At 46.1% G+C, this 13,607-nt stretch overlaps 1 protein-coding gene across 3 annotated transcripts in view; it reads right to left on the reverse strand.

The window, feature by feature from the left end:
- Positions 1-13,607, reverse strand: part of CNTFR (ciliary neurotrophic factor receptor) — an 822,875-nt gene that overhangs the window by 266,133 nt on the left and 543,135 nt on the right. For all 3 annotated transcript variants that reach the window (XM_088458405.1, XM_088458403.1, XM_088458404.1), the window contains one exon: positions 8,497-8,727. In XM_088458405.1, coding sequence (XP_088314531.1) covers positions 8,497-8,727 — 231 coding nt within the window. The remainder of the gene's footprint in view (positions 1-8,496; positions 8,728-13,607) is intronic.

Genomic DNA, 13,607 nt, shown 5'->3' on the forward strand with positions numbered 1-13,607 from the left:
GTACTGTAGGGCATTATAAGATGGAACAGAATAGACCATAAACATCATTTATTTATTACCAGTTATGTATATAGCGCACACATATTCCGCAGCGCTTCACAGAGAATATTAGGCCATTCACATTCGTCCCTGCCTCAGTGGAGCTTACACTCTATATTCACTACTACATGCTCACACATACACACTAGGGGTAATTTGTGTTGGGAGCCAATTAACCTACCAGTATATTTTTGGAGTGTGAGAGGAAACCGGAGTACCCGGCGGAAACCCACGCATAGCACAGGGAGAATATACAAACTCCACACAGTTAGGGCTGTAGTGGGAATCAAACCCACAACCTCAGCGCTGTGAGACAGTAATGCTACCATGACACAATCTGTGCATTATGAAGAAATGCGTCACTTATATTGATACATTGTGCTATAAGTACATTGCCACTTCATTTTGTTTTTAATGTAACAAGCAGTGTTTTGTTAATGTGCATAGAAATATTTGCCTTTATTACATTTATTAATGTTTATTTTAGTAATCAGTAAATATTTTCTTACTTGCCATTTTCCTATTATTTTTGGCACCTTATTTTATGCTTGTTTTGTAAAAATGTCTGTCTGTAGTTATTAATATGGGAACAGTACTAAAGCATATTCATTTACACTAGCACTAATCAGTATCCCAGGACAGACCACCACCTCAAATTACCAGCAAGGGGGCGTATGGGAGAACCCCACATTATATACTCAGCCATGCTGCGCTGTAACACCCAATATATGAGCTGACTGCTGTCACTTTATACCTGCACGTTTTATAAAGCAGCATATGGCAGAGCAGAGCATACACAGCTATTCAGTATCAGTATATGGCAGCACAGCCCATTAGAGCAGAGCATACACAGTATCAGTATCAGTATATGACAGCACAGCCCATTAGAGCAGAGCATACACAGTATCAGTATATGGCAGCACAGCCCTTTAGAGCAGAACATACACAGTATCAGTATCAGTATATGGCAGCACAGCCATTTAGAGCAGAACATACACAGTATCAGTATATGGCAGCACAGCCCATTAGAGCAGAGCATACACAGTATCAGTATATGGCAGCAAAGCCCATTAGAGCAGAGCATACACAGTATTAGTATATGGCAGCACAGCCCATTAGAGCAGAGCATACACAGTATTAGTATATGGCAGCACAGCCCATTAGAGCAGAGCATACACAGTATCAGTATATATGGCAGCACAGCCCATTAGAGCAGAGCATACACAGTATCAGTATCAGTATATGGCAGCACAGCCCATTAGTGCAGAGCATACACAGTATCAGTATATGACAGCACAGCCCATTAGTGCAGAGCATACACAGTATCAGTATATGGCAGCACAGCCCATTAGAGCAGAGCATACACAGTATCAGTATATGGCAGCAGAGCTCATTAGAGCAGAGCATAGATAGTATTAGTATATGGCAGCACAGCCCATTAGAGCAGAGCATACACAGTATCAGTATATGGCAACACAGCCCATTAGAGCAGAGCATACACAGTATCAGTATCAGTATATGGCAGCACAGCCCATTAGAGCAGAGCATACACAGTATCAGTATATGGCAGCACAGCCCATTAGAGCAGAGCATACACAGTATTAGTATATGGCAGCACAGCCCATTAGAGCAGAGCATACACAGTATTAGTATATGGCAGCACAGCCCATTAGAGCAGAGCATACACAGTATCAGTATCAGTATATGGCAGCACAGCCCATTAGAGCAGAGCATACACAGTATCAGTATATGAAAGCACAGCCCATTAGTGCAGAGCATACACAGTATCAGTATATGGCAGCACAGCCCATTAGAGCAGAGCATACACAGTATCAGTATATGGCAGCAGAGCTCATTAGAGCAGAGCATAGATAGTATTAGTATATGGCAGCACAGCCCATTAGAGCAGAGCATACACAGTATCAGTATATGGCAACACAGCCCATTAGAGCAGAGCATACACAGTATCAGTATCAGTATATGGCAGCACAGCCCATTAGAGCAGAGCATACACAGTATCAGTATATGGCAGCACAGCCCATTAGAGCAGAGCATACACAGTATTAGTATATGGCAGCACAGCCCATTAGAGCAGAGCATACACAGTATTAGTATATGGCAGCACAGCCCATTAGAGCAGAGCATACACAGTATCAGTATCAGTATATGGCAGCACAGCCCATTAGAGCAGAGCATACACAGTATCAGTATATGACAGCACAGCCCATTAGTGCAGAGCATACACAGTATCAGTATATGGCAGCACAGCCCATTAGAGCAGAGCATACACAGTATCAGTATATGGCAGCAGAGCTCATTAGAGCAGAGCATAGATAGTATTAGTATATGGCAGCACAGCCCATTAGAGCAGAGCATACACAGTATCAGTATATGGCAACACAGCCCATTAGAGCAGAGCATACACAGTATCAGTATCAGTATATGGCAGCACAGCCCATTAGAGCAGAGCATACACAGTATCAGTATATGGCAGCACAGCCCATTAGAGCAGAGCATACACAGTATCAGTATATGGCAGCACAGCCCATTAGAGCAGAGCATACACAGTATCAGTATATGGCAACACAGCCCATTAGAGCAGAGCATACACAGTATCAGTATATGGCAGCACAGCCCATTAGAGCAGAGCATACACAGTATCAGTATATGGCAGCACAGCCCATTACAGCAGAGCATACACAGCTATTCAGTATTAGTATATGGCAGCACAGCCCATTAGAGCAGAGCATACACAGTATCAGTATATGGCAGCACAGCCCATTAGAGCAGATCATACACAGTATCAGTATATGGCAGCACAGCCCATTAGAGCAGAGCATACACAGTATCAGTATCAGTATATGGCAGCACAGCCCATTAGAGCAGAGCATACACAGTATCAGTATATGGCAGCACAGCCCATTAGAGCAGAGTATACACAGTATTAGTATATGGCAGCACAGCCCATTAGAGCAGAGCATACACAGTATCAGTATATGGCAGCACAGCCCATTAGAGCAGAGCATACACAGTATCAGTGTATGGCAGCACAGCCCATTAGAGCAGAGCATACACAGTATCAGTATATGGCAACACAGCCCATTAGTGCAGAGCATACACAGTATCAGTATATGGCAGCACAGCCCATTAGTGCAGAGCATACACAGTATCAGTATACGGCAGCACAGCTCATTAGAGCAGAGCATACACAGTATCAGTATATGGCAGCACAGCCCATTACAGCAGAGCATACACAGTATCAGTATATGGCAGCACAGCCCATTAGAGCAGAGCATACACAGTATCAGTATATGGCAGCACAGCCCATTAGAGCAGAGCATACACAGTATCAGTATATGGCAGCACAGCCCATTAGAGCAGAGCATACACAGTATCAGTATCAGTATATGGCAGCACAGCTCATTAGAGCAGAGCATACACAGTATCAGTATATGGCAGCACAGCCCATTAGAGCAGAGCATACACAGTATCAGTATATGGCAGCAAAGCCCATTAGAGCAGAGCATACACAGTATCAGTATATGGCAGCACAGCCCATTAGAGAAGAGCATACACAGTATCAGTATATGGCAGCACAGCCCATTATAGCAGAGCATACACAGTATCAGTATCAGTATATGGCAGAACAGCCCATTAGAGCAGAGCATACACAGTATTAGTATATGACAGCACAGCCCATTAGAGCAGAGCATACACAGTATTAGTATATGGCAGCACAGCCCATTAGAGCAGAGCATACACAGTATTAGTATATGGCAGCACAGCTCATTAGAGCAGAGCATACACAGTATCAGTATAAGGCAGCACAGCCCATTAGAGCAGAGCATACACAGTATCAGTATATGGCAGCACAGCCCATTAGAGCAGAGCATACACAGTATCAGTATATGGCAGCACAGCCCATTAGAGCAGAGCATACACAGTATCAGTATCAGTATATGGCAGCACAGCTCATTAGAGCAGAGCATACACAGTATCAGTATATGGCAGCACAGCCCATTAGAGCAGAGCATACACAGTATCAGTATATGGCAGCAAAGCCCATTAGAGCAGAGCATACACAGTATCAGTATATGGCAGCACAGCCCATTAGAGAAGAGCATACACAGTATCAGTATATGGCAGCACAGCCCATTAGAGCAGAGCATACACAGTATCAGTATATGGCAGCACAGCCCATTAGAGAAGAGCATACACAGTATCAGTATATGGCAGCACAGCCCATTATAGCAGAGCATACACAGTATCAGTATCAGTATATGGCAGAACAGCCCATTAGAGCAGAGCATACACAGTATTAGTATATGACAGCACAGCCCATTAGAGCAGAGCATACACAGTATTAGTATATGGCAGCACAGCCCATTAGAGCAGAGCATACACAGTATTAGTATATGGCAGCACAGCTCATTAGAGCAGATCATACACAGTATCAGTATATGGCAGCACAGCCCATTACAGCAGAGCATACACAGTATTAGTATATGGCAGCACAGCCCATTAGAGCAGAGCATACACAGTATTAGTATATGGCAGCACAGCCCATTAGAGCAGAGCATACACAGTATCAGTATATGGCAGCACAGCCCATTAGAGCAGAGCATACACAGTATCAGTATATGGGAGCACAGCCCATTAGAGCAGAGCATACACAGTATCAGTATCAGTATATGGCAGCACAGCCCATTAGAGCAGAGCATACAAAGTATCAGTATATGGCAGCACAGCCCATTAGAGCAGAGCATACACAGTATCAGTATGGCAGCACAGCCCATTAGAGCAGAGCATACACAGTATCAGTATATGGCAGCACAGCTCATTAGAGCAGAGCATACACAGTATCAGTATATGGCAGCACAGCCCATTAGAGCAGAGCATACACAGTATCAGTATATGGCAGCACAGCCCATTAGAGCAGAGCATACACAGTATCAGTATATGGCAGCACAGTCCATTATAGCAGAGTATACACAGTATCAGTATCAGTATATGGCAGCACAGCCCATTAGAGCAGAGCATACACAGTATCAGTATATGGCAGCACAGCCCATTAGAGCAGAGCATACACAGTATCAGTATATGGCAGCACAGCCCATTAGAGCAGAGCATACACAGTATCAGTATATGGCAGCACAGCCCATTAGAGCAGAGCATACACAGTATCAGTATATGGCAGCACAGCCCATTAGAGCAGAGAATACACATTATCAGTATCAGTATATGGCAGCACAGCTCATTAGAGCAGAGCATACACAGTATCAGTATATGGCAGCACAGCCCATTAGAGCAGAGCATACACAGTATTAGTAAATGGCAGCAAAGCCCATTAGAGCAGAGCATACACAATATCAGTATATGGCAGCACAGCCCATTAGAGCAGAGCATACATAGTATCAGTATATGGCAGCACAGCCCATTAGAGCAGAGCATACATAGTATCAGTATCAGTAAATGGCAGCACAGCCCATTAGAGCAGAGCATACACAGTATCAGTATCAGTATATGGCAGCACAGCCCATTAGAGCAGAGCATACACAGTATCAGTATCAGTATATGGCAGCACAGCCCATTAGAGCAGAGCATACACAGTATCAGTATATGGCAGCACAGCCCATTACAGCAGAGCATACACAGTATCAGTATTAGTATATGGCAGCACAGCTCATTAGAGCAGAACATACACAGTATCAGTATATTGCAGCACAGCCCATTAGAGCAGAGCATACACAGTATCAGTATATGGCAGCACAGCCCATTAGAGCAGAACATACACAGTATCAGTATATGGCAGCACAGCCCATTAGAGCAGAGCATACACAGTATCAGTATCAGTATATGGCAGCACAGCCCATTAGAGCAGAGCATACACAGTATCAGTATATGGCAACACAGCCCATTAGAGCAGAGCATACACAGTATCAGTATATGGCAGCACAGCCCATTAGAGCAGAGCATACACAGTATCAGTATATGGCAGCACAGCCCATTAGAGCAGAGCATACACAGTATCAGTATATGGCAGCACAGCCCATTAGAGCAGAGCATACACAGTATCAGTATATGGCAGCACAGCCCATTAGAGCAGAGCATACATAGTATCAGTATCAGTATATGGCAACACAGCTCATTAGAGCAGAACATACACAGTATCAGTATATGGCAGCACAGCCCATTAGAGCAGAGCATACACAGTATCAGTATATGGCAGCACAGCCCATTAGAGCAGAGCATACACAGTATCAGTATATGGCAGCACAGCCCATTAGAGCAGAGCATACACAGTATCAGTATATGGCAACACAGCCCATTAGAGCAGAGCATACACAGTATCAGTATATGGCAGCACAGCCCATTAGAGCAGAGCATACACAGTATCAGTATATGGCAGCACAGCCCATTAGAGCAGAGCATACACAGTATCAGTATATGGCAGCACAGCCCATTAGAGCAGAGCATACACAGTATCAGTATATGGCAGCACAGCCCATTAGAGCAGAGCATACATAGTATCAGTATCAGTAAATGGCAGCACAGCCCATTAGAGCAGAGCATACACAGTATCAGTATCAGTATATGGCAGCACAGCTCATTAGAGCAGAGCATACACAGTATCAGTATATGGCAACACAGCCCATTAGAGCAGAGCATACACAGTATCAGTATATGGCAGCACAGCCCATTAGAGCAGAACATACACAGTATCAGTATATGGCAGCACAGCCCATTAGAGCAGAGCATACACAGTATCAGTATATGACAGCACAGCTCATTAGAGCAGAGCATACACAGTATCAGTATATGGCAACATAGCCCATTAGAGCAGAGCATACACAGTATCAGTATATGGCAACACAGCCCATTAGAGCAGAGCATACACAGTATCAGTATATGGCAACATAGCCCATTACAGCAGAGCATACATAGTATAAGTATATGGCAACACAGCCCATTAGAGCAGAGCATACACAGTATCAGTATATGGCAACATAGCCCATTACAGCAGAGCATACACAGTATCAGTATCAGTATATGGCAGCACAGCCCATTAGAGCAGAGCATACACAGTATCAGTATATGGCAACATAGCCCATTACAGCAGAGCATACACAGTATCAGTATCAGTATATGGCAGCACAGCTCATTAGAGCAGAGCATACACAGTATCAGTATATGGCAACACAGCCCATTAGAGCAGAGCATACACAGTATAAGTATATGGCAACACAGCCCATTAGAGCAGAGCATACACAGTATCAGTATATGGCAACATAGCCCATTACAGCAGAGCATACACAGTATCAGTATCAGTATATGGCAGCACAGCCCATTAGAGCAGAGCATACACAGTATCAGTATATGGCAACATAGCCCATTAGAGCAGAGCATACACAGTATCAGTATATGGCAACACAGCCCATTAGAGCAGAGCATACACAGTATCAGTATATGGCAACATAGCCCATTACAGCAGAGCATACACAGTATCAGTATCAGTATATGGCAGCACAGCCCATTAGAGCAGAGCATACACAGTATCAGTATATGGCAGCACAGCCCATTAGAGCAGAGCATACACAGTATCAGTATATGGCAGCACAGCCCATTAGAGCAGAGCATACACAGTATCAGTATATGGCAACACAGCCCATCAGAGCAGAGCATACACAGTATCAGTATATGGCAGCACAGCCCATTAGAGCAGAGCATACACAGTATCAGTATATGGCAGCACAGCCCATTAGAGCAGAGCATACACAGTATCAGTATATGGCAGCACAGCCCATTAGAGCAGAGCATACACAGTATCAGTATATGGCAGCACAGCCCATTAGAGCAGAGCATACACAGTATCAGTATATGGCAGCACAGCCCATTAGAGCAGAGCATACACAGTATCAGTATATGGCAACACAGCCCATTAGAGCAGAGCATACACAGTATCAGTATATGGCAGCACAGCCCATTAGAGCAGAGCATACACAGTATCAGTATATGGCAGCACAGCCCATTAGAGCAGAGCATACACAGTATCAGTATATGGACAATAGGTGATTATAGCACAGCATATAGAGGGACACAGTATAAGTATATGGCAGCACAGGCCATCAGACCACAGTATATAGAGGTACACAGTATCAGTATATGGCAGTATAGGGTATTATAGCATAGTATATAGAGGTACACAGTATCAGTATATGGCAGTATAGGGTATTATAGCATAGTATATAGAGGTACACAGTATCAGTATATGACAGTACAGGCCATCAGACCACAGTATATAGAGGTATACAGTATCAGTATATGGCAACACCGGACATTATAGCACAGCATAGAGAGGTACACAGTATCAGTATATGGCAGCACAGGTTATTATAGCACAGCATATGGAGGTATATTGAGCACACTTCCATTATATAACGCAGCTGAGATACTTACGTCCCACTTTAAGGATGGTCTGATGCCAGAGCTGCCACGAGGACCCTTCGAAGCAGGAGTAGAAGCCATTGTGCGATAAATCCACATTATGTAACAGGAGAGAAGAGCCATTCAGCTGGGAATTGTCTATATCAGTCCCATTCACCGTCCACGTCACCACAGCGTTATGATCCACCGCCCCGCATTTAATTACAACATCTGCGCCAATCCTCTCGTACTGGATGTGGGGATCTGCAAATAGAGAGAGAGAACCAGGTGACTGCCGCCATCATGTCACAGAGCCGTAGGCCTATCACGCCTGGCCAACGGCTGCTCCACCAAACCCCCATCTCACCCGCCTTAGGCCCAAACATTTGCCCATCCTCATTTGCTGACAGAAATGAGTGACCGATTATTGCGCTCCTCTGTAATATTGGAATATCCGTCAAAGAGGAGCGCGATAACTTATAGATTGTAAGCTTGCAAGCAGGGCCTTCCTACCTATATATCTGTCTGTTATTACCCAGTTTTGTTCTATTAATGCGCCAATTGTAAAGCGCAACGGAATATGCTGCGCTATATATAAGAAACTGTTAATAAATAAATAATAATAACTGGTCACTCGTTTTTTCTGTATATAACTCCTAGAAGTACAGTAATAGTGTATTTACTTGAATCGTGACTTGTTTTTGCTGCGTATTCTTTGTTTACTGCGCAGATCTACAATCCTCTCGCTATATACTCATCATCCTTATTTGCTGTTTGGACCTGTTTTGAGCCTATGATCTGGAGTCACTCCGTTACTGCTTCCCGATAGCGGGAGCTTGGTCCCTACATATGCTAGATGCAGCTGTGACTGCCTCCTTATTCAAATGCGCTAATCTGCCGCTGCGCGTACTAAGACGCACCATCGGCGATCGCACCTAAGGAGGTGCAGAATCCCCTCCTGAACATGGCCGCCTGCGTCAGAGCAACTGCGACTTTATTCTCATCAAGTCCAATAAACATCTAGGATATTACAGTGCGGTCTGTATCATGCCGACCAGCAGGCGACTGCGGCGGAGAGATGGATGTAAGCTAGTTACACCGGACTAATGAGCGCTGAGAAGTCATATGGGGGGAATAAGAGTTTTTATTTTTTTTAAAAGTAAAACACTTAGAATCCATTTACTACTTCAGAGACCAGTAAAGCTTTTTAACACAGCTATTTAGCGCCTGGCGGTGAGGGAATTTATCTCTCCCCCTGGCATTTGTAGGCAATAAAAGCAGATTCCTCTTGACCTAATAGACTGGTAGACATTAACATTCACTCCATATAAACGGGAAAGGGCCTGAGCTGCAAAACAAATCCACAACTTAACATTATTATATTTGTATTCATTAACAGCTGCACAGAAAATGGAAGGTCAATCCACAAGTTACCAAATAATATATAGGGGATACCCACACATATGAGGTATCCCCCGGATGTACCATTTTCACTTCTAAAATTTTACGCAAAAAAGCATTTATTTATGTCCCTATGTGTAGCAGGAGGAGTCACGATGGCGTCCTGGCCGCGGGGTGTCTGTGCGCTGTGCGATCCTGGGTAGGAAAACAAAAGATAGGGGGGATTCCATCAAAGAGACTAAAGCCAAACGACAGAGAGCTGTAAAATGGCGCAGCCCTGCGCAGACTGAGGCGAATAGCTTCCCATATGTTTCTCATCCCTTCTGTAATAACCTTTCCCCCATGTCTGTGACTAGACCCACATTACTGACAGGTCACACAGTGCTGCACAGATCCCTATAGCTGCAGATATGCCCCACAGTCCTCCCAGGTGCCCACGTGCTGCCAGGTGCCAATCCCTGCCTGTATATCTGTCTCATGTGGAGCTGGGAACGCACCTGTAGATTTGCCAACTACTAGACAAATTCCGAGGATGGGAAAGTTGCTGATGACACCAGATGTTCAGCGTACACACTACACAATAATTGCTTTGCTTCCAATGATCACCTGGCGTCCAATCATTGAGGTGACGTTTGTTTATATGCAGGATTGGGCCGATCCCCGTACACATAACAAATTATGGCCCTGATTCAGACCCACTCGCGAGCGGCTGTCCGCTCGCAAGTGGGTCGATGTTCTGCACTGGCATGCGCACGACGGAGGGAGCTCCGTCGTGCGCATGCGCCAGACGCGACGAGCGAAGGAAAGTCCTTCGCTCGTTGTGTCTGATCAAAGGGGGCGTGCTGTCGATGTTGATTGACAGCACGCCCCCTTTGGTGGGCGTGCCGGGGGCGTGCCTCCCTGACGGGGGCGTTCCCACGGGAACGCCTCCCGTCAGAAGCCGGCCCACTGACATCACTAGTGATGTCAGTGGGAGTGATTTTGGCTCTGATAGAGCCAAAATCACTTCGGAGCTTGCGGTTGAAAACCTCAACCGCAGGCTCTGGCTCGCAGTTTCGATGGTCGCGATGGTCACGACCATCGCGGCCATCAAAATGCACGCTCGTATAGGCTGTGGGTGGTGACCCACAGCTATACGAGCGTCCAGGAGGACGCTCCATTTTTATGGAGGGTGGCCCTCATTCAGAGCGTGCGCTCTGCTCAGAGCGTACGGCTCTGAATGAGGGCCAATGACCGATGCGTTTCTGCCAATCACACAGCGCTACCAATCACACAGTATTACCAATCACACAGTGCTACCAATCACACAGTATTACCAATCACACAGTATCACCAATCACACAGCGCTACCTATCACACAGTATCACCAATCACACAGTATCACCAATCACACAGTATCACCAATCACACAGTATCACCAATCACACGCAGCTACCAATCACACAGCGCTACCAATCACACAGTATTACTAATCACACAGTATTACCAATCACACAGTATCACCAATCACACAGTGCCACCAATCACACAGTGCTACCAATCACACAGTATCACCAATCACACAGTGCTACCAATCACACAGTATCACTAATCACTCAGTGCTACCAATCACACAGTATCACCAATCACACAGCGCTACCAATCACACAGTATCACCAATCACACTGTGCTACCAATCACACAGTATCACCAATCACACAGTATCACCAATCACTCAGTGCTACCAATCACACTGTGCTACCAATCACACAGTATCACCAATCACACAGTATCACCAATCACTCAGTGCTACCAATCACACAGTATTACCAATCACACAGTATCACCAATCACACAGTATCACCAATCACTCAGTGCTACCAATCACACAGTATCACCAATCACACGCAGCTACCAATCACACAGCGCTACCAATCACACAGTATTACCAATCACACAGTATCACCAATTACACAGCGCTACCTATCACACAGTATTACCAATCACACAGCGCTACCAATCACACAGTATTACCAATCACACAGTGCTACCAATCACAGTATTACCAATCACACAGTATCACCAATCACACAGCGCTACCTATCACACAGTATTACCAATCACACAGTATCACCAATCACATAGCGCTACCTATCACACAGTATTACCAATCACACAGAGCTACCAATCACACAGTATCATCAATCATCCCGACAGCCAGAATCCCGACACCCAAATGAACGCATGTAAGTATTTTCCTAATCCCTACCATAACCCTCCCTCCCCGGTGCCTAACCCTAACTTCCCCTCCCTAGTGCCTAAGCCTAACCTCCCCCTCCCTGTACACTAAACATAAGACCCCCTCCCCAATGCCTAAAGCTAACCTCCCCCTCCCCGCATCCTAATTCTAACACAACCTCCCCGATGCCTAATCCTAACCTCCCCCTAACACCCCGATACTTACCTTCAGGAAGCCGGCGGTCGGGATACTGGTGCCGGAATCCCGACCTGTCCTCGCCGGGATGCCGACTACATCCCGATACAATGTTAGACGAGGGATACAATGCATGCAGAGAATAAGCTCTGTGCCCTGAGGTATTTGGGTGCACCCACTCTTCCCTGATCAGGTGGATTTGCACCTTGGTCCTGTATATAGTAATCAGCAGCGGCAGCCTGTCGGAGCAGTATTAGCAGGCTGGTCACTTATTTCCTTAGTCTGGTAGCCAGAAACCACAGGAGCCTCAGCCAGAGAATCAGCGTATTTACACTGGGTACACTGGGAAGTTCTATGTTTACACTGAATTAGGAGCCTTTTCATGTGGTTACACAGCGCATTTATTGTGGCAAGCCTTTTCCTCTGCCCTCTGACACGGCTGGGTGACCCCTGCACACAAACTAATCTGTTTTCACTGCTAAACCCCATGAATAATCCGCCTCAGATACGGCATAAAGCCCCTGGGACCCCTGACGCCACCACTGGGCAGACCCTCACTGGGGGAGTGTGGGAGAGGGGGGATTACACACAACAGGGCCTGACAGCAACACAAACCGGTCCCCTCACGCTGACTAGTAATAACTTCCTCGCCACCGGCCCAAACTGCGTGGTGCAACAATGTAACTACTCCAATGTTATATCAGATGAGATACAGGACAGTAACAGACAGGAGAGAAGGAAATATGCTGCGTGTACAGTAATATGGGCTATTCTATGGTGTTCTTGTATGTAGCAGACAAAACCTCAGGACCCCGCCCACTTCCCCAAATTGCACACTGGGCCTGATTCAGACCCGGTTGCAAGCGCTGAGCGCTCGCAACCGGGTTGATGGTGGCCCAGAGCACATGCGCACGACGGAGCCGGCTCCGTCGTGCGCATGCGCGAGACCCAGATAGCGACGGGCAATCCGACGCTCTGGGTCTCATACCAAAGGGGGCGTGCTGTTGATGTTGAGTGACAGCACGCCCCCTTTGGTGGGCGGGCCGGGGGGGGTTGCTGGCCAGACGGAGGCATTCCCAGGAGAACGCCTACCGTCTGGGGGCGGCCCCACTGACATCACAAGTGATGTCAGTGGGAGAGCTTTCGGCTTTGTTTGAGCTGAAAGCTCTCTGGGGCTTGCGGCAAAGAGGTCTCGTTGCAAGACCGATGGTCGCAATGGTCTTGACCATCGCGACCATCTTCCTGGCCGCTCAATATAGCTGTGGGTGGTCACCCACAGCTATGCGAGCGGCCAGGAGGCCGTTCTTAAAAAAAAAAAAAGTCCGGCCCT

Source organism: Taudactylus pleione, unplaced genomic scaffold, assembly GCF_031769625.1.
Source record: "Taudactylus pleione unplaced genomic scaffold, aTauple2 ptg000830l, whole genome shotgun sequence".
Lineage (NCBI taxonomy): Eukaryota > Metazoa > Chordata > Amphibia > Anura > Myobatrachidae > Taudactylus > Taudactylus pleione.